The following is a 20,186-nucleotide window of genomic DNA, read 5'->3' as shown; positions in this document are numbered from 1 at the left end:
AACTTGACTAGACGAGACACAACGAGAGTTGCACAGAGGAACAGAGGTAATAATCCGACAAAAACACATTCTCCTCAGACAGGCTTATATAGACAACGAATCCATCTGATTGGTTGTGGCTAGACGTGGGTAACAGGACTGACATGGAATTATCTGATTGGCTGAAATAACACAGGCAACACGGTCATGACAGTACCCCCCCCCCCCCCCTCCCCTCCCCTCAAAGGATGCCAGACCCCTAGGTTTAAACATAACCCTTCCATGACCCGAGACACGACAGTAAGCATAACCCTTGCATGAACCAAACATAACCCTGTCATGCCCCTGCATGACCCAAACACAACCCTGGCATGACCCACTCATGACACATCTTACTTTCCATAGAATTCATCAAACATACTATTGCTGCATAATCGGATATATCCAAATTATTTTTTCCCCAGTTCCGACCTGAAAGCGTTCAAGGCGAAAGTAAACAACCAAAATGGCGGATAGTGGTAAATTTTTTTATTTTTTTTTATTTTGGTTCTTAAAACTCATTTTTGACCTCCAGCAAACTTACCTTCTCGTAATTTTGCTTTATTTATTGTTTTTATTTCATAGGCATTCCATACAGTTCAGTAGTTCACCGTATAATTTCATGCATGGAGATAGCAGCATACTGTCATGTACGTTGCGTTACGTGAAGTTATGTTGAATATTTATGAATGAAGAAAGCTGTCTAGTTTTTTAATCAAGTAAATTTTAAGTGTGACGTCACCTGTAATCCGTCGGTGAAGTCGAGGTCCTTTTTTTTTTTTTTGCTTTGTTTTTTTTTTCAACTTCGCAAGTGTAATTTCCGAGTTCAAGGGGGAGTGTTCCTGTACCCACTTCCTGGTTTGAACTCGGAAAAATCCGACTTCCGACCATCCTCGAATGCCGCATAACAGCTTCAAACTAAAATGGCCGACTTCCTGTTCAATTTCAGACATGGGTTTTGAGTTTTGAGTCTTGTTATGATTGACGTATCTACCCAGTTTTATTTCAAGATTTCGGGCTAATTTTCCATGTTGTCCCCCCACAACCTTCCAGGTCAATTTTCATGGAATTTTCTACTGAAATGGCAGTTTCAAACCAAACTCGATAACTTCCTGTTCAATTTGCGGGTATAATCCTCAAACAGTTTTTACTCGCAACTGATGTTTTAATAGCACAATTGTTCTTTTTAGAGAAATTGCTGGCCTTAAACATAAACGCATTGTGCTTCTTCAACGTCCCCCTGTGGCCTTTTCAGTGTGTTTAACACAAATTATTTGCCATCCAGGATTGGCAAAAAAAATGCCGTTATAAACGCCATGAAATATTTTCCCTTCCATTCCGGAACGTGTGAGCGAGTACGGCAAATGTCGGGGCTATGTAAATGATACGAGATGACCTTTCTGGCAGCGAGCGAGCGAGCGCGCGTTCATATATCACCGCAAGTGACTGCGCTTGGGCACAAACAGTCATACATAACCTTTTCCACTAAATTAATTTGCTTGTACGGTCAATGAGAGGAGAGGATTTCCTGGCCCTCGCTTATTTGACATTAATGCCGCTCCACTATTGGCGGCCCCCTTCAAATTGCTCAAATGCCGCCGCCGTGCAAAGCGGGGGTTCATTTTTTTTTTTTTTTTTTTTTGCGGCGCCATTTGCATAGAGGCTGTTGGGCCGAAACGGCGAGATTGAGGATTTGTCATGTGGGGCGATCACTGCCATGCTCTTTTGACAAAGAGCCCGGCGCTTGGGCGAGTCGCCTCCAGACTCAAATTAAAAAAAAAAAAAAAAAAAAAAGGGGCGCAAACACATTCCCACTCGAGATTGTTTGCTGTGATTAAGTCCCACTCGTATGATTTTCCCCCGTGTACCTTTAAGGAGAGCATCTACATGTGTGTATGTTAATTCACCTTCGCTAATGTTTGGCAGATGAGGTAATGTTAAGGTCACAGAAACACTATACTGGCTTCCAAAAGACACCACTTGTCATTTGATGCAACCTTCAAAGGGTTATTACTTTGTTTTTATAAACCTTTTATTGCCATTTCTGGTATAAACTTGCCCAATCATAGTAGTTAGTTGTGTGTTTTTATGAGGTACTACAGTGTAAATCTGTCATACAAAGGGCATGCTTCTCACACGCAGTGAAGAGCAAAGTCAATCGCTTTTACTTTCTTCTAATTTAAAGTTGAATTGCATTTGTGATGCTAGATTTCTCCAATAACATCATTTTCTAATGTATTTTCTATTGAACTTGTCATGTAAAGCTAAACTTCAAAATTCATACTTGCGCTAATGCTTAAAAAGAAAGCCAATTGCCCTTACTTTGTTTTAATGTAAACGTTTACTGGTGTTTCTGACACTAAACTTGTCCAATAATAACGGTCACCGTACAACCGTTCTTCAAATCAGTGTAAAGTTATCTTTTTGCACTTTATACTTCCTGGAAGACAGTGAAGCGGAAAGCCAATCGCCCTTACTTTGTTTTGATTAAATGCTTGTTGGTATTTGACAGTGCAGATGTCCAATAATAAAAATGATAGCGGTCAAAAACTACACGACTGTAAAAATGTCCTTCAAATCGCATACCTCTCCAAAGGCAATGAAGAGGGAAGTCGGTTGTCCTTACTTTGTTTTAAGTGACCTTTTACTGGTGTTTTGGGTGCTAAACATGTTTCAGAATAGATGTTTGGAGTGCATCTTCTAACGAAATGTTGCTGTAAGGCTTTTCAGTCAAAGCATGACCTTATGTAAAAATGTTGGCGAAGCCAGTCGCCCATACTTTGATTTAACTGAACTTTTGTGTTCCACAATAATTATTATTTTTTTAAATACCTTTTATACAAAATTGTTACTATTTTCCCACCTGAAACGAAACAAACGTAAAGACTCCGGTTTTAATCTTAGAGTTGAATCAATGCAATGCACGACATCAAGAGAATTTAGTGGGAAAAACACATTTTTCACATCAATCCAAAAATATGTTAGGCACTCAACGTTCGCCATTAGCACTTACCGGCTTTTTGTTTAAAATGCTACTAAATTCTCACAAGAAAAGGCTTACGAATAAATTCACTTGGTTCTTGTGATCCCTGCATACTTCTGAGCAGTCTGTACACAGACTGAACTGTATACTTTTGAGCAGTCGTGCCAATTAACTCCAATTTATCCAAGAGCTTTCAAAAAGCACCGTAGACTAAAACAAGATGCAGCGATGTTGCATCCAAGCAGCTTGTGTGGATCAAAGCGCTCCCCAGGGTGGCAGGCAAAGGGGCTCCCGGTACCACGCCACTAAATGAAAGGATGCAAATTGAGCCCTAATTATCAGCCGCTTAATGTGCGCCTTTACAATTAGCAGCAATTACATTCAGTAAAAATTGAGTGTCAAAAAAGGCGCTCAATGACACAATAATTATCATCACTATTTTATCATGAATCAAGCCTGTGATGTTTAAAACATTAAATAGTAAATGTTGATCAAAGTTGGCAAAACAAAGTAGCCAAGCCATGAACAAAAAGGTGACGATTATTTGTAAATCCAGCCGGCGCTGAAGTGGCCCCATCTGTATTTTAGATGAAGCGTCACATTTTTTTTTTTTTTGTCCCCGTGTTTTTGACAACAGGCCGTTACGGCCATTCATCACCGCCGCATGCCGGGTAATGAGGGGCATCCGCCGGACCCAGGTTGCATAATTCTGCCATTACCGGCCCATTTTAATAATCCCCCTGACCTCCAGCTTTCAGAGATGCTCTTGAACGGCGGTGACAAATCTGACGGCGCGGCCCGGCGTGTCCGTCACACCTCGAAAAGTAAGACAAAAAAACGGCGGAGGAGCTCAAGGTTAGATGGGGATAATTTGCTGAGGGGGATTAAAAACAAGAAATATTGTATCCTGTTCTATTGTATATAAAATGGCAAAGTCTTTGAACAATAAAAAAAATGACAAAAAAAGCCACAAATTCATCAAAATTAAAGCAAGATATTCGATTAGGCATGGGTCCTTGAGAATTTTTTTGTGTCCTGTTATGATAGACACGTCCACACAATTAGGTGTGCATTTGAGTGATTTTTGATGTGGCTCATGTTTGGGATCCGAACATACATACAATTTCATTAGCAATAAACGTGCTTGCAAAAATTGGTGCATTTTCGAGAATGTCAAGCCCACCCCAAAAAGTTCGTCATTTACTGGAGATGCCCACTATTTGGATAATAGCAATAAAGTTAAACACAAAGGGGCCTATTCACTAGTTTGCGTCGCCTTTGCACCGCGCTAACCGGCAAAAATGGAACAATCTGGGAGTGTCCAACTCACTAAATGCGCAGATGGGGAAATCCATCACTAAGCACTCTGCCAAACAGATTGCGTCACTGTGCGCCGGTGTTATTTGCGCGTATGTGAATTGGGTCATTTGCATCCATTTAAATGCAAAATATGCGCACCCAATGCAAATGAGACTCATTGATATACAGCGTCCAATTCACGGCAGCACAAATAGCCACACGAGTTTGCGTGACGCAAATAACGTTTTTGGAAAGCATGTATTAACCTGCTGCAACCTCGATCCCCGGATCATGACAGCAGTGCATGGCATGGTGCATCTCGGGCTGATCACAAAGAGAGGAGCGAGAGAGAGAGCGAGAGAGCGAGAGAGAGCGAGAGAGAGAGAAAGAGAGAGAAAGAGAGAGAGAGAGAGAGAGAGAGAGAGAGAGAGAGGGAGGGGAAAATTTTTCTATATTTGTTTTAGGACACATAACGTAACCCGGGCTGATCGGCAATGGCGGGGAGGCATTTTACGATCATTTTTACGTGCCAGATACATACTGTATGCCCACGACAACCTCTGGAAATATATTTTTAATTAAAAAACGATCGCACCAATAATTTGTACTTTATGAATGAATGACGTCGTCGTCGTCCCGGCTCTGTACAGCTTAATGGCCGCTTACTCTCGGTCCAACCTCGCTTTCTGATAATGTCGCAACTGCTACTATAACAACCATGTTCTTGGCACAAATCCATTGCCATGTGTGGTAAATCAGGTGCAAATTTGCTCCAAGCTGTCAGCTTTGTGGGCGCAGTTTTTCGCACTATTACCGGACGGAGCGCATTCTTATTGAATATGCCCCTTAGGCTCTTTATTCTTGCACAGCTTCTTTACATGTCCCCGTTTGTTCCTCGGCGGTAGCAGGAAGTGCTGGATTCCCAAGATAAAGGCCATTTTTGAGGGGGAGCAAGCCAAATAAATGACCTGCTGGCGCCTGGGCGTAATTACAGCTGTGGTTGAGTGTACCAATCTATCAGGTTGGAAGAGGAGGTGGTAGTCAAAGGAGATAGCCTTTGACTAACTACTGGCCCCCGACAATCGATACGCGCCACATATTGCACCTGGCGAGAAAGTGCGGGGGGAGACTCCTCAATGGTTTTTCATTCAGATATTGATCAGCCCACCTTTTATCGTGACCTTGGCCATATACTTTCTAAAGGGTATATGAAACTCATAAATCTGAGAGTTGCAACCCAAGTCCAGTCGAGGGCAGCCATCTTTCATAGCGCCCAATGAGACATTCCAGAGCTGTTAAGCAGACCGTGTGGAAGAAGAGCCAAAGACGTTATTAAAAGAGAATGTTTTCAAAGTACAGTGACTTCAGTAATTATAAATATGTTATACCTTTATTTTTATTTTTTTACTATTCCTCTGTGATTCATTTGTTTATTTTATACATTACATTTTACATTTTGTTTCCTCCAAAAGGAACTTGCATAATTATAGTGTTTCAAAGAATTTTGTTGGTCTTAATATTTTTTGTTTTTTTTACTTTAAACATTTTCTTGTTTTGTACCAATAAAATCATCCTACTGGATAGTGCACATGCCGCACTCTAACTTCAAGTTTTTACCAACATAAATTTATTATAAATATATATTAAAATAAATTCTGTTTGGTCCAAAAGGAACTTACATAATTAGAGTGTTTCTGTTTTTTTTTAATTGGTCTTAATATTTTGTAATACTTAAACAATTTCTTGTTTTGTACCAAAAAATAAATAATCATTTGAATAATCGTGATTTCAATTATTGCCAAAGTAATTGTGATAATTATTTTTCCCCCATAATCGAGCAGCCCTATGATCATCCATTTATTATTGTGAATAAAACCCACACGATTACTCAACTATTAACATGAATTAAAATGACAAAAAAACATTTTTAAGTTCAGCACAATGTAGCAAATGTAGTAGAATTAGACAAACTAATAATCTAATAACCAGTTGTTGGCAGAATAAAATATGTCTACCCAACAGCGAGTCTTTATAATTTGAAATAAAATAACTTTTTGTTGTGCAAAAAGATGCTCAAATCTATGCACTCTCTTTGGTAGACATGCTGTCTCAATAACAACAAAAAAATAATCAGCAAACAGAGTTAATAAGGTTCCAAACCATTAAAAGAAAAGAATGGTCATTTCTTGATGACATCATCATCCGTCTATAAAAAAGCGAATGAAAGCACGTCATCATCAAGTAGCCGTTGAACTTGACCTTCATTCCAAAACCATTTAGCAAACATTTACATCTGCGATGCAGCTTTTCGGCCCGTGTTAACAAATTAACATATGGACATCCTCAGCTGTCAATATGCCGCGCCGTGACACGTGGTTGCCATTCCCCCGCAACACTGTACTGTATACACACCGGCGGTAAATGTTAGCATTTTGGGGCGACATTGTAACACGCATTCACAAGCTTGGTCACACGATAGGATGCGTGCTGTTATTTGACATCTGTCAGACGTCTTGGAAACATCCATGTTGTCCCACGTCCATAACAGGAGGCAAGATTGCTTACATTTCTTCGTAATGTATGTTTAGGATGGATGGGGGCGGAGGCTAATTGTTTCCGAAGTAGTTGGACGAGATGAGAGCTGTGGGACGGGTACAGCTGCGAAAGCTCAGCGTGACGTCCAGTTTGTGTTTAGATTTGTTTCTAAAATGGTTACAATCGACTCGGGTTACGACGGGAATTCCGATCTCAAGTTTGGGAATCGTTTACTAATTTGCGATGCGGAACTGCGCTTCACAAGTCAAAGCAAAAACACAATTCAAACAGCAGCAAGTTGTCATGGCTTCCTGCCAGCTTATCACCGTGAGGTTCAATTCAACATTCGCAGATTGAACACCGTTTAACAATATCTAAGTAAAATGAGACAAGATCATCATTATTTATCATCATCAATTATGTCCAAATATGGAGAAATATGAATCAATTACTGTATTTAAAAAGAGGGTTTAAAAGATCATAGAAAAATATGCAAATTGGGTAAAAATGTAAATAAATTTGTGTGTATGTATGTTTATATGTGCATGTATTAATTATGCGCATGTGTGCCCACATACTGTATGTTCAGTTTATGTAGGGCTTTACTTTTGCTCTCTCTTCTTTGCGTATATGTCATGGGTAAGGACTTATAACTCATACTAATATTTGTGTGCACATAAGATAATCATATTTTGTTTATTTTCTATTGTTTAACTTTTATGTTATTGTGGGAATTCTGAAGCATTCCCACATGTTAATTGTGATCGTTATTCTCCACACTTTTTTGCCCACATAATACTTCTGATTTACACTGTTCAAATTTCAACTTGTTTTCAAAAATTGACGCCTCCCGGGGTATATAATCGTCTGATTCCACATGACTTACAGTATTTGCACAATGTAACCTTAAGTATCAACTTTTCCCCATTCATTTTCAATGGGATAGACATTGAACTATTTTTAAGTGTCGCTAGCCACGCCCAATTCCATACATAAAACTTATCATTACCAGGTGTTTGATAGTGCTCATTGGTAAAGTAACCAGGAGGTCATGATTTCATAATTTATCTCTCCATTTACTTCATAAGCATTCCACATGCATTCAAATCTTAGCATTCAGCATTCCCACGCAATTTCTAGTTAAGAACAACTTTAGTAGATCATTATTATGATAGAAGCATTAGGGAGTAGGACTAGATAAGTTTTTGTACTTCTTCCTAATCCTTTTGAACATGTAAATTATGATACTAGTTACGATTTCCTTTTCTTTTTCTTTTTTTAACTACAACTTGTATTTTATACTTGTGATGTGTTTATATGTTCAATAAAACCCAATCAATCAATCAATCAATCTCTTATTTCAGCATTCATATTTTTTGTTTGGTGGTGTGCTGTTAGATTTTTCTTAAATTAGGAGGTTGATATATTCTTATTATTTATTTATTTATTTATTTATTTTTGTTTTTTTTGGGGTTGGGCCATGACCAGCGATCGTAACAAACTCTTCGTAAATTATCCTATTTTTTTCCCCCAGCATTTGCTTTGAGAAATATCATGTTTGAGTGCAACTCGGCAGATTTAATTTGATTTGACTTTTATGACAAACATCTGCTCTGAGTGTTTTTCCTCATAAACGCGCAAAATAATTGAAAATGGATGGCGCTGCTACACATGATTTCAAATGGGGCTAAATTTGGGGAATATTTACTCATTTCCCAGCTGTTACGCATGCTGACTTCTCGTAGCCGGCAAACAACACTGACGACCTTTTTACGTGCCGATTTTGTACACTCGCTGATGTACACTGCGACCAGAGGAAAGGATGTTGTCTTTATCTGCACTTTAGATGATTTTTTTTTTCACTCTGCCTTTCATCCGTCCTCTCTCCGTCTTCCTGCCGGTGTCGTGTCACGCATTTCCGAGGGTGCGTGTACACGAAACGCTGATAATCTCCATTGACGTGCCAAAGTCCTATTTCCTTTTTCAGCCTGGTAGCACGAAGACCAAAAAAAGAAAAAGGAATTTACACGCGAAGGGGCGACGTAGACATACTGCAGGCCTCGGTTTGAACGCGTGCGATACATTTACAATTATGTATCATAATTGTGATTTAGGTCTGGAAAGGAGAAGCGTCCCCGGAGAGATTCATCAAGCTGCCGCGGCTTCTCATGCTCGCATTTGTCTTGTGAGGTGAACAGGACTGTCCTCGGCGTCGAGCGTGCGCACGCACCGTCTCCAGGAAGCTCGCCGGAAGGTGCGAAGCTCAGCAAAGGCTTTTTTCGAGTCAATTTCATGATCAAGCCTCAAAACAAGCAACAATATTAATGACATGCATGCATGCATGTCACACATCAGTAGTGTTAATTTTGTCTGCCATTTTAAAATTTTGTCTCAGTTTTAGTCCAATTTCTATAATTGGATGAATCCCCAGAATTCATCCTTACCTGTTTTTCTTCCCTCTTTTTTTTATGTATAAATCTGATCAATTTTGTCAAAATTTTTATTTTTGTTTTGTGTTTTTATTCAATTCTAATCCTACAAAAAAAATGTAATTCACAAAAAAGGTCATTCTCAAAAAATATTTTCTAAATTGGATAACTTTTCTAACTTTTTCTAAATTCTAAGTATTCTGATTGCTGGAAAAAAAAAGATTTGGGTTCTGAATATTGTTATTATTATTATTATTATTATTATTATTATTATTATTGTAATAAGAAATCAATCCAAATTTGTTTTTCAAATTTTTTTCATTTTTTGACCCAAAAAAATTCTAATTGGAAAATGTTTTCTAAATTATAAGAATGGTTTAAGAATCCGTCATTTTTCAGTTTATTTTCTTTTAGTAATTGATTATCCATATTATTTTTGACATGGGGTGCATATCTGACAAGGTTATTTAAGTTAAAGTAAAAAGAACAAAAACATTCTGTGTCTATTCGAGTGTGTTCTAATATTTTCTCTAGGGGGGCATAGTAGCACAAAATGACACAGGACAGGATGAAAAAGTAATGCTAATATCAATAGTTTGTCCATTACAGGTCAGCTAACTGTCCGGCGGAGCAGTTACAAAGCTGTCCGTTTCCCATCTCGCGATCAATACGGGCCATACTGTTTAAATTTTGCCCGTATTGATTTCCTCGGCGGCGAGGCGACCTCGCGGCGCATTCGTCTTTTTCTGAAGGGGCGGAAGATTTGATTTAGTGGGGAAAAATTGGAGTGCACATCACAAAGATTTTTCGCCGGGCGGGAGCGTGACAAGCCAAAAAGATGGATGTCCCTCGGCTGGGAAGCCTCTAGCCTAAGGGTGTCCATTAGAGCGCCTCTGCTGCAGAAAATGAGCTGCTCGTATGAGGAAGAGGGAAAAGGAGGAGGTGGGAGGGAGGTGAGGAGCCCCGGAATAAAGCCGGAATAAAAATGGATGCTGATGCGGCCATAAAAAGAAGACAACACCGCCAGAGAAATGACTTGCATCCCTACGGGCGTCCTGTAGAATTGTTCGGGATGTAACGTGCGTCGTAAAAGGAAATTGCTCATTAAAACAATCACGTTTTATTCGTGTCATTTCGATACGAGCGTCCATATTGGTTTACGTCACCCATATGGCTGTACGCCCGGAACTCCTGCTGAGTAGGTACTAGAAATAGCACCTGCTAGGACGATTATAAAAGTGCATGGATCCAGATTTTTCAGTACGTCCCGGATGCGACACTGAAGAAATTAGCAAAGGGACAGAAGGTGCAACTCATGTCAGCCATCATGTCGGCCGACTTTCTAAGAATGACGGATCCTGACCCGGATAAACGCGGCGTGGATAGACTGCGTCAAAGCATACACTGCCCGCGATGTTCACTTTCACTCCAAGAAAATAGGGCAAGCCGAGGAGTACACGAGAACAGGCGAGTCCCTATCCGTCAAGCTTTCCGGCAGACGTCCTGACGCGGGACGTGACAGACGAGGGCGCGGAAAACGACGGATGCTGCCTTTTGTCTGGCGGGCGGCAATCCTCGGCGGAGGCCAAACGCGCAAACATAAAGACGGAGGCGGGGAAAAAAAAAATTACAACTCACATAACGCCCGTTTCCTCCCGAGGCCGCGGCTGCCGGGAAGCTGGATATTAAGACACAAATTGCGTTCAGGCGGGTCACGGTGATATTAGACGGCGGGAACAATTCCCAGCAGCCGACAGAGATAATATTTTCATTCCCCGACTCTTTATTGAAGGGAAACTTTGGGGAATATGTTTTTTTTTTTTTTTTTTTTTTTTTAAATGGCGGGTGTGTGCAACAAAACGGTTGTAATGTTGGCTGCATATTGTCTTTGTTTGATTTCTTCCTCAAGTGGCTGCAGGTGCACGTGTTCCTCTTCCATTTTCATAAAAACACTGTCAATTGGTTCTGTTGGTCCATTTTCTTTTTAGGCAACATTGTAGCGATTGTATTATATTTTTAATTGTGCGCTTTTTTTCTAATATTTGTGCACTTTTCCCGTGATATCATCACCCTTTTAAATTACTGGCTTAAGTCGTATTTTAACAAAAAAAATATAAGTATTTCTTTTATTTTTAAATTTTGTATAGTTTTTGTGGATTTTTTTAAATTTGTGTCTAACCTATCATGTTTCTGTATCTGAAAAACATCTCACGCATGTGGCTGCAGGTGTTCCTTTTTTTTTTAATGATTTTCTCCGCGCCAGATGTTGCCGCAATGAGAGCCGCACAGTTCTCTGCCGCCCTGGTGTGAAAGCTGCGCCACCTGACCTTCACGGTAATTGACGAAAAATATTGACGTAACGGCACCGGACTGATTGTGATTTATGAAAAGAGCGCCAGCCGAGCCATTGGCGCGGGGCCTCGGCGCGCCCATCGGCGGCCATTAGGAAAAGCATCAATAGCCGCCACGGTCGGTAATGGGAAACTTTGAGGCCGGCGCTTGTGCTTCCATTTGAAACGGAACGGCCTTTGTGCGAGTACACTACAAAAGAAAAGGAGAACAGGAAGGCGAGAGACGTGGACATGGAAGTACAAGACGATAAAATGGACGTGGAAACAAAAGCGGCTATAAATGGCGGCAGACTAACATGCATCATCACATGGCCGTTACATACTAATAGATATCGTACAGTTGCAACCAAAATGTTCTAATATTGTCGCAATTGCTATTGCTTTTACATTTTCATCTAATGTGATTTGGCATGATCAAAAGATCAATGAATAATATTTTCATCTTCTTCTATATTTATTTTACTTTATGTCTTGCATTTAATAAGACATTTTAATATTGTGTTTCATTTGTCTGAAACACGGATGGGTTGGATGGACGGATGGATGGATGGATGGACGGATGATGGGTTGGACGGGCAGATGGGTTGGGTGGATGGATGGACGACAGGTTGGATGGACGGACGGACGGGTTGGACGGACGGATGGGTTGGATAGATGGATGGACGACAGGTTGGATGATGGATGGATGGATGGATGGATGGATGGACGGACAAATAATGAAAAGAAAACCAAGCGCAATCAACTTGCATGTGACTTCTCCCAGCCAATCGGCACAAAAAGTCAACGACAAACAAGAAGTACCTGACAGAGGACGATCCCCACGCTCCGTGTTTGTCGGTGAGGATGTTGACGATCTTCTGGATGAGCTGCGTAGCCGTCACGTGGTCTCGGTACTTGGCGGCCCTGATCAGGTGATCGCACATTTTCTCCTCGTCGCGCTTCTCGGCCGAGTACTGAGCGCAGTTGGACTGGAGGAAAGAAACAAGGAAAAAAAAAATGAAGTATGGGTAAATTGTGCGACTCTGACGCACCCTCACTTTTTAAGGTACACACCTCATTCGAAATCCCAAAAGGTGGTATCACCCATTTCCCTTGCGTACATCCTCAAAATAATTGAATATTATGAACTATAAACACACTGTGAACAAAAACCAATGAAGGCAATAATTAAAAAAACAAAACAAAAAAGAAAAAAAAAACATTCAACATACCACCAAAAGATGGCACACCCACCGTTCTCTAAACACTTCCTCAAACAAAGAGGCAGTCACGTTTTTAATGGTTGTGTACTACAGAAATTTCTGAACTCAATTAAACACAATTCTCCAAGTTTAATGGAGCTGTTATCAAATGTTTTCAGCCATGCACCACCCAGCATCATGGTGCACCAAATGGGGGATCTATGGGCACAAAAATCTCTTGACAAACTTCCCAATTCTGAAAGTTTAATGGAAGAATTCCCAAACTTTTAAACCACACGCAACACGTTCATGATTCGATGAGAGATGGTGCACCAAATAATACGAACACACCATAACTAATCATGTAAACATGGTCACGGGGAAACAATCAAACTTAAAAATTGAATTATACTTCCATCCACGCAGCTGCACAAAGAGCGAGGGTGCACCTCCTTCTCTCCTCCAAGCACATCTTCCAAAAAAAAAAAAAAAGCATTATTTCATCTTTTTCTGTACTCGTAAATGTAATATCATTCTACCAGGATGCCATTACAGTTTTAATCTGGTGCACCCCCTTATCGCTGCTATTTAGGAAGTCCTTGATTTTCCAAGGAATTTCTCAACGAAAATGCGAGAAGGGGGCAAGAAAAAAAAAAAAAAAAAAAAAGGGGTAGTGTTGGTAATTTCAGTCCTGGTGTCATGTTGATTAATAACAGTGGACACATGGCTACTAATGCCCCGCGGCACACCCAATCACACGATACCCAGGACATTCTTCTCTGTCGGAATATGTTATCGCACTTTTCCTGCTTGGAATCAGTTCTCAACTCAAGTGAAGAAGTGTGTCGACTTTCCACATATCCTGTGTAATAAAATTAGTCTTATGAGACGATGATGCATGGTTGGTGGTTAAAAACGCATTTCCCCCCAAAAGTTCACTTCATAAATTGCTTCCTCTTCATATCTGACAGAAGATCCATAGATATAAATCACATTAGAGGAGGCTGAATTTCTGCGGGCGCAAGCGCCCCTAATTATCAATCTACGTCTCTGTGCGGCTTCGGAGCGGGCCTTGACCCCTCCAGGCAAGCGTGATGAGTAAAACGGGAGTACAACAGGGGGGATAAAGGATGGCTTGGTAAACGTTTGGAATAGGGATGGGCGAGTGGGCCGATACCAGCCTTTTTTTCAAGTACTCGAGTACTCGTGAATCCGACGAGTACAAGCGACCGATGCTGGAGACGTTGAGTGAGTCCTCCTTGCCTGTAGCTGGCGCTACCCTGCAGCAGTTTTAACACCATGGCAAATCATGAGGATCACTTCCTGTTTTGACATCGATGAACCCACAAGCATGTCTTGCGTTTTTCACCAAAACTTCACCGGTTTGGAAATGCTTCAAAATTGTGAATCCTAAACTAAAAGAGCATTTTTGTGTTTTATTTTGAGCGTTAACACTATTGGAGGGTGACCGTGCTGTTTTTTTTGTTATTAAGTGTTTTTGTTAAAAATATTTTTAGTGATGTTTTTTTTTATTTATCAAACCGGTATCGGCACTTGGTATCGGTATCGGTAAGTACTGAGGATCTGAGTATCGGTATCGTATCTGTCTGAAAAAAAGTGGTATCGAACATCCCTAGTTTGGTATTTAAGTCACAAAAATGGTGGCTGTGAGTGTCACGTGAATATCCGTCTTCATTAGAGGAGGTTCACGCACCAATGTATTGGGGAGAATGTACAAAAAAAAATCGCCAAACGAAGGAGTAGATGTCTATATTTGTGTAATAAACACGGGGAAAAATAGAGTTAAGGGACTGCAAAAACCTTGGGCGATGAGCCACATCCTGCTTCACCCAGTCGAAACGAAATGCATTACGTGATCACATCTAGCCGGGTGCCACGGTAAAATTTCCATTACACTCGTCTCGTTCCTGCCCGGGATTTGCAAAGTCGGCAGTCTGATGGCATGAGCATAAACAAACACTTCATTGAGCCTTCCCTCGACCAAAGCCAAGGTAGGAATGGTTCAAATTGAGAAAAAAAAAAAGAAAGCCTCTCCCTCAGGATTACCGGCCAAAACACATAGCGAGCACCATGAAACCACACCGTTAGGCTTGTTTAGAAGCGGAGAGAAGAAATAGCAGTTAACTAGCCGGGTCACTCCCAGAAAGTGGACTTAAAAATGTTAATGAAGGTCAACACGACGAAAAGGACAGAAGCGGCAGTCTTTTTCGGGGGAACGTTGAGGGAAGCACGCAAACTAAATTAAATGTTCCGGGTCGCTTGACAAACATCGGTAGCCACGGCAAAAACTTTCCAGGCCGGTGGAGTTTGTCCTCAAAATGGCTGCCTTCCTGTTCATTTTCAAGCATGGGCCCTTGAGACTTTTTCACGCATCCTGTCAAGACAAACATGGCAACTGAATTGTTTTGATTGGTGAAACTGTTGAAGGGGGACTTTTTTGTATTATTATTATTTTTTTAAATTCCACGCCCCTTTTTCATGCAATTCAGCCAAAAAATGGCTGACTTGATTTGTGCGCTCTTTATGATAGACATGACCACCAAATTCTGTGTCGATGGGTGACAACTGGTGTTGTGAACAAAATGTTTTCAAACGTTGCAGGCCATTTTTAATGGGATGTGTCATGACTCGAGTCATGCAAGAGTAATGTTTGGGTCTGGTCTCATATCTGGGATCATGCCCGGGTTAAGTTTGAGTCGAGTTCATGACCGTGCGCCAGAGTTCACGCCCCTGTTGCGTGTCTGTTTTGGGTATTGATGTAACCACATCCAGTTTCAACTAGTTTATGCTATGTGATGTCTGCACTATGTGATGTCAGGAATCTTTTATGCTGTATGATGTTTGTTGATGTCAGGAACTATCTGTAATTACTGGGTTAACAGCCAATCAGAGAATTCCATGTCATTACTGGTACTCACATGTCGAGCCACAACCAATGAGATTGATTGACTGTCTAGATAAGAGTCTGAGTATCGTGTGTATTTTGCCGGATTATTGTCCACCTGTTCCTGTGTACAGCGTCTCTTAGTTTCTGTGCCTCTCGATGTGAATAAAAAGATAAAATCTTATTTGTGCCTGTCCCTTTGGGATCCAAACCTCTCAGCACACAATAGGATGCACTCCAAAAATGTTGGCTTCCTACCAAAACGGCTGATCACCTGTTCAACTTTGTCCATTACTCTTTGAGACTTTTTTTGTGCATCTTGTTATGATCGTTTAAAATGACTAAATTGCACTTCAATTTCAAGTCTTTGAGATTTTTCATGTAGCCTGGTATGATATCCAAGTCCACCCATTTTCTCATTGATCTGTGAGACTGGTGCTGGGGGCAAATCTTTTCTAACGTAGTGACGTTTCCCCACTTTTCAGAAATTAGTGAGTTTTCAGGGCATGTTGAGGCCTCCCAAATGCAGCCAATTCATCGGAAGAATAATAATAAATAACATCTGGCGCTCGGGCCCTAAATACTTGTTCTGGCATTTGCCAAAACAGAATGTCACTTTGCCGTGATGACTCGCGACACTTTAATAGTGGGCAGCACCTTCCAGGGCCCAACCTGCCTGCGTAGACAGCACATCGACGAAGACCAAAGGATAACGGTTGGCGTTAATCGAGTCAATTACGCGGATTTGCGTTTCTCGCAATTCATTCACCGGTCAAATAAATAACAGTGGATGTCTTTTGGGGAGGAGGGAGGGAGGGATAATCCGGGAAGTGACTGTGAGGTGGAAAGAAGAAGGACCATCTCCAAAAAACAACATCATGGTACAAAGTGGCGACATTGAGACAAAACCATGCATAAACAGACGGTCCAAGGTTACGTTTGAAGATCGTTTTTCTGCGCAGGCTGACAAATTTGGAGTCCTTATGCAACCAGGAATGAGAAAATATCGTATACATGGCGTCATCATGACTACACGCACAGAAACAGTCTTATTAATTAGACAACAGGAAGTCAGCCATTTTGGTTGAAAATATTTGGGCAAAAAGAGCAGAGAACGTTTGAGGTAAAAATAAAAAAATAGGCCCCCGACATCAGTTTCACAGATCGAGGTGAATGAGTGGACATGTCTACCAAACAGACGTCTGAAAAAATCTGAAGATAAGGAACAGGTCAAGCATTTTGGATCAAATTGAATCTAAAGCTTTCCAAGACATTCTAGAGACGAATATGTTGCCCAATATCTGAAAGAAGTCGGCGCAGAGAATTCTAAACCTGTACCGTATATAACGGTAAGTATAGGGTAAGAATTTCAAGGCTTAGTCTCAGCCACCTCCATTTAACTCTTTTACTGCCACACGTTATCAAAAAAAAATAAATAATATGACAAAGTCATTTTGATCATTCACATCATCCTTGAAAAAGTTACATTTAATCAAATTTCGTCATGTTGCATTGTAATTTCATACGCCGGCATCCCCATTGTAAAGAGATGAAATGCTGCCATCTGCTGGCCATAGTTAGTGTTTTTGATTCCACAACCTATTGACCAGGCAGTGCTGCATTTAGCTGTTGCACTGCCCAATGATTAAAAACAAAACAAAAAAAACACACAACATAGTTGACGTTATTTAACGTTTATGGCGGCATACGTCGTGATTTTAAGAATCGTTATAAAACGTTTTTGGCAGTCAAAGAGTTAAAATAATTAGACCATTTTTCCCGATTTTTACCATGCTACAGTTCACTGTGCCATATTTTTCACATGGCATGTCCTTGACTTGCATGCAAAGATGGCAGCAAACGTGGAGTGACGGACGAGAGGGTTTCATCTTGGGCGGAGGAGACGAAGAGGCTGCCATCGAAGCGCGGTGACCGTTCCATTAAAGCCTACGCAAGAGGATGAGGAGGAGGAGGAGGAAGATACTTTGTGCTGCGTTAACCTTGATGGCCGCTAGCAGGGATCTCTTTCAACTGGATTAGATTTTTTTCCCGCCCCAAGAGAGGGCCATGGGGGGGAAATCAATAGTGAGGAGCGGCGGCATGACAGGCGGCATCATTCCAGAATTGAAGTGGCTGTCAGCCATTGTCATTTGCTGACTTTTGTTCGCCATTGTTCTTTTAAACCCTCATTTTTCTCCCTTCCTCGTCTGCTTCTCCCCCTTGTGCGCATTGTCTGAATTCCCTGGTGGTGTTTTATGTTGCAATTTGGAAACTCCGGGGCAAGGGATCAAGTGCAAGAGGGTCTTTTTATTTTCCCGAAAAAAAAAACAACAATTTCCGGATACCCATTCTAACAACGCCATCCCCTCTTTTTCCGATTTTGCATTCGGAAAAGGACAAGGTAGATTACCCCGCCATCATCCGGACCCCCGTTTGTTGGAAACGAAACCCCCGCGGGAGTACTTGTCAACGCACGTGAGAAATTGGAGACCCTCGCAGAGCGACGGCCCGGCGGATGTGCCGCCGAGCGTCAAGAGATTGCAAATCAAGCGTGCTCGTGTCCTCAAACCGAGCCTTAAATCCCCATCTCCACTTTTTTTTCCCTCATCTGCGGCAACACCCCTTGGACCTTCCTCTGTCACTCTAATTGATAAACAGAGGGCTGATACGGTGTAATGAGCCTATGTTCTCCTGCCAATTATGCTGGTTAACCCTCACAACCCACTGAGAGGAAGAGAAGGAGGCATCATGTGACAAGTGCAGCATTTAGATAATGATGAGCGAACTCACACGCTCCTTTATTTGCATGTGGGAGCATTCGGTGGAGTCTTTTTCTATGCATTTGTGAAGCTTAAGGCTACAAAGTGTCCTGACAAGTTATAAATAAATTGGACCCCAACATCAGTTTCCTAGACTGACAGGAAAATTGGTGGATCTGTTTATCATAGCAAAGACCAGAGGTGGGCATTTCATCAATATTGTCAATGACAGACGTCCATTTTGTTGACGATTGACGAGAAACTTCTAAAAATTAACTAAGCATTGACCGAAGTATGTTTTTTGGCCGAAGACGAAATTTTCACCCATAGCCGTGATTGGTTAAAACAAACGTGTAGAATGACGTATCGTCCAATCGGCTCGAATTATTGTACTGAATGTCCCGCCTTTTCCCGACCAAATTACTGTGGAGAGGTTCCAGATGCATATTGCGAAGAACTCACTTGAGTGAAGCGCATATCCATCTGGTTATTGCCAGGCTACACCAAAATATCTGAACTACCTAATTCCGAAATTATTTGGATTGAAGTGGCCACAATTGCATCAAATTTGAGTAGTTTCCAGCCTTCCGATTTAATACCAATGTCAGAAGTTCAACAACTTTCGTCAATATTGAACTTGTTTGATATTTCCCATGGCAAATACTTACGTGTGGTCAACACTAAGTTGGATTTCGGGACTGTGAAGTGAAACCATTCAACCATTGAGGAAGCTCAGTGAAGCCCGCACTGTTGCTGGACATTTTTACAACGGACATTTTTACAAGTTCGTCTTCTGACTTACTCTTCTTTGTATTTTTAAACAGTGTGCGATGGTGCCTCTCACAGGTCAGTCTTGGTCCTACAACTGAACACGGTGTTGTGTGTTGGTCACATCAAGTTCACCGCTACTGCCCGAGCTCCAAATTGAGAACTCTAGAAACTGAAGCTGAACACAAATGTGGCACTTGCAGGAGTGCACCGCTATTCTATTCATTCAAGATGCTGTTTCCATCATCTAGGGTTCAGTTTAATGCGCTCCGGCGCAAACAAAGAGCAATGGAGAGCGCCTCCGTTATAGACACAAACTCCTCCGAAGCTGGATAACAATCCAATGATAATGCAGCTCAACTAAAGGCACTGTACTAAACTGGGAGCGTCTTTTGGTGGTTGGGGGTGGGTACTGGTCAGGAGCCGCAGAGGAGGTACCAGGAGACTTCATTATGCTGACAAGACAGCAGGACTGAGACAGTTGTGTTCCCCTGATGGTCTTCTACTCCAGTCTGCCGGGAAAGGCTTGTACAGCACAAAAGAGATGGCAAAACATGCCGGGAGAAAATATATATTGTGACCATATTGTCAGCGTTTTGTATTAAGACTCGTATTGTGCTTAAATGGGCACTGATGAACGAGCTTTGTGTTGTCTGGACGTGAGACTTTCTAATAATGACGTAGCACGTCATCGTTTGGACAAGGACATGACAGCTTGCGCAGTCGGTGGCAGCTGTCAGTCACACAAGGCGGCGTAAAATAGCCTTTGGGAGTCGGGGCTTTCTGCTGCGACAAGTGCGGAGTAGCAATTGGTTCAACTCCAACAAAGAAAAGGGGCGAATCGTTGCGAGCAGGTTAGATGTTGCATCGCAGAGATGACCCACTGATGTCTGTCTTGATGTGACGTTTGCAAAAGGGTGTCAAAAAGGGAACAAATAAAAAAAAAATAAAAAAAAAT

At 41.4% G+C, this 20,186-nt stretch overlaps 1 protein-coding gene across 10 annotated transcripts in view; it reads right to left on the bottom strand.

Moving 5' to 3' along the window:
• The window catches only part of lrba (LPS-responsive vesicle trafficking, beach and anchor containing), a 200,085-nt gene that overhangs the window by 102,031 nt on the left and 77,868 nt on the right, over positions 1-20,186 (bottom strand). For 9 of the 10 annotated variants that reach the window (XM_077523686.1, XM_077523683.1, XM_077523684.1 and 6 more), the window contains exon 36: positions 12,417-12,583. In XM_077523686.1, coding sequence (XP_077379812.1) covers positions 12,417-12,583 — 167 coding nt within the window. Of the gene's footprint in view, positions 1-12,416; positions 12,584-12,668; positions 12,807-20,186 lie in introns of those variants that run through there. The other variant, XM_077523693.1, reaches the window with a different exon arrangement.

This window comes from Festucalex cinctus, chromosome 6, assembly GCF_051991245.1.
Source record: "Festucalex cinctus isolate MCC-2025b chromosome 6, RoL_Fcin_1.0, whole genome shotgun sequence".
Taxonomy (NCBI): domain Eukaryota; kingdom Metazoa; phylum Chordata; class Actinopteri; order Syngnathiformes; family Syngnathidae; genus Festucalex; species Festucalex cinctus.
The sequence above is the reverse complement of the archived record's forward strand: the minus strand, read 5'-3'. Positions and strand labels throughout refer to the sequence as shown.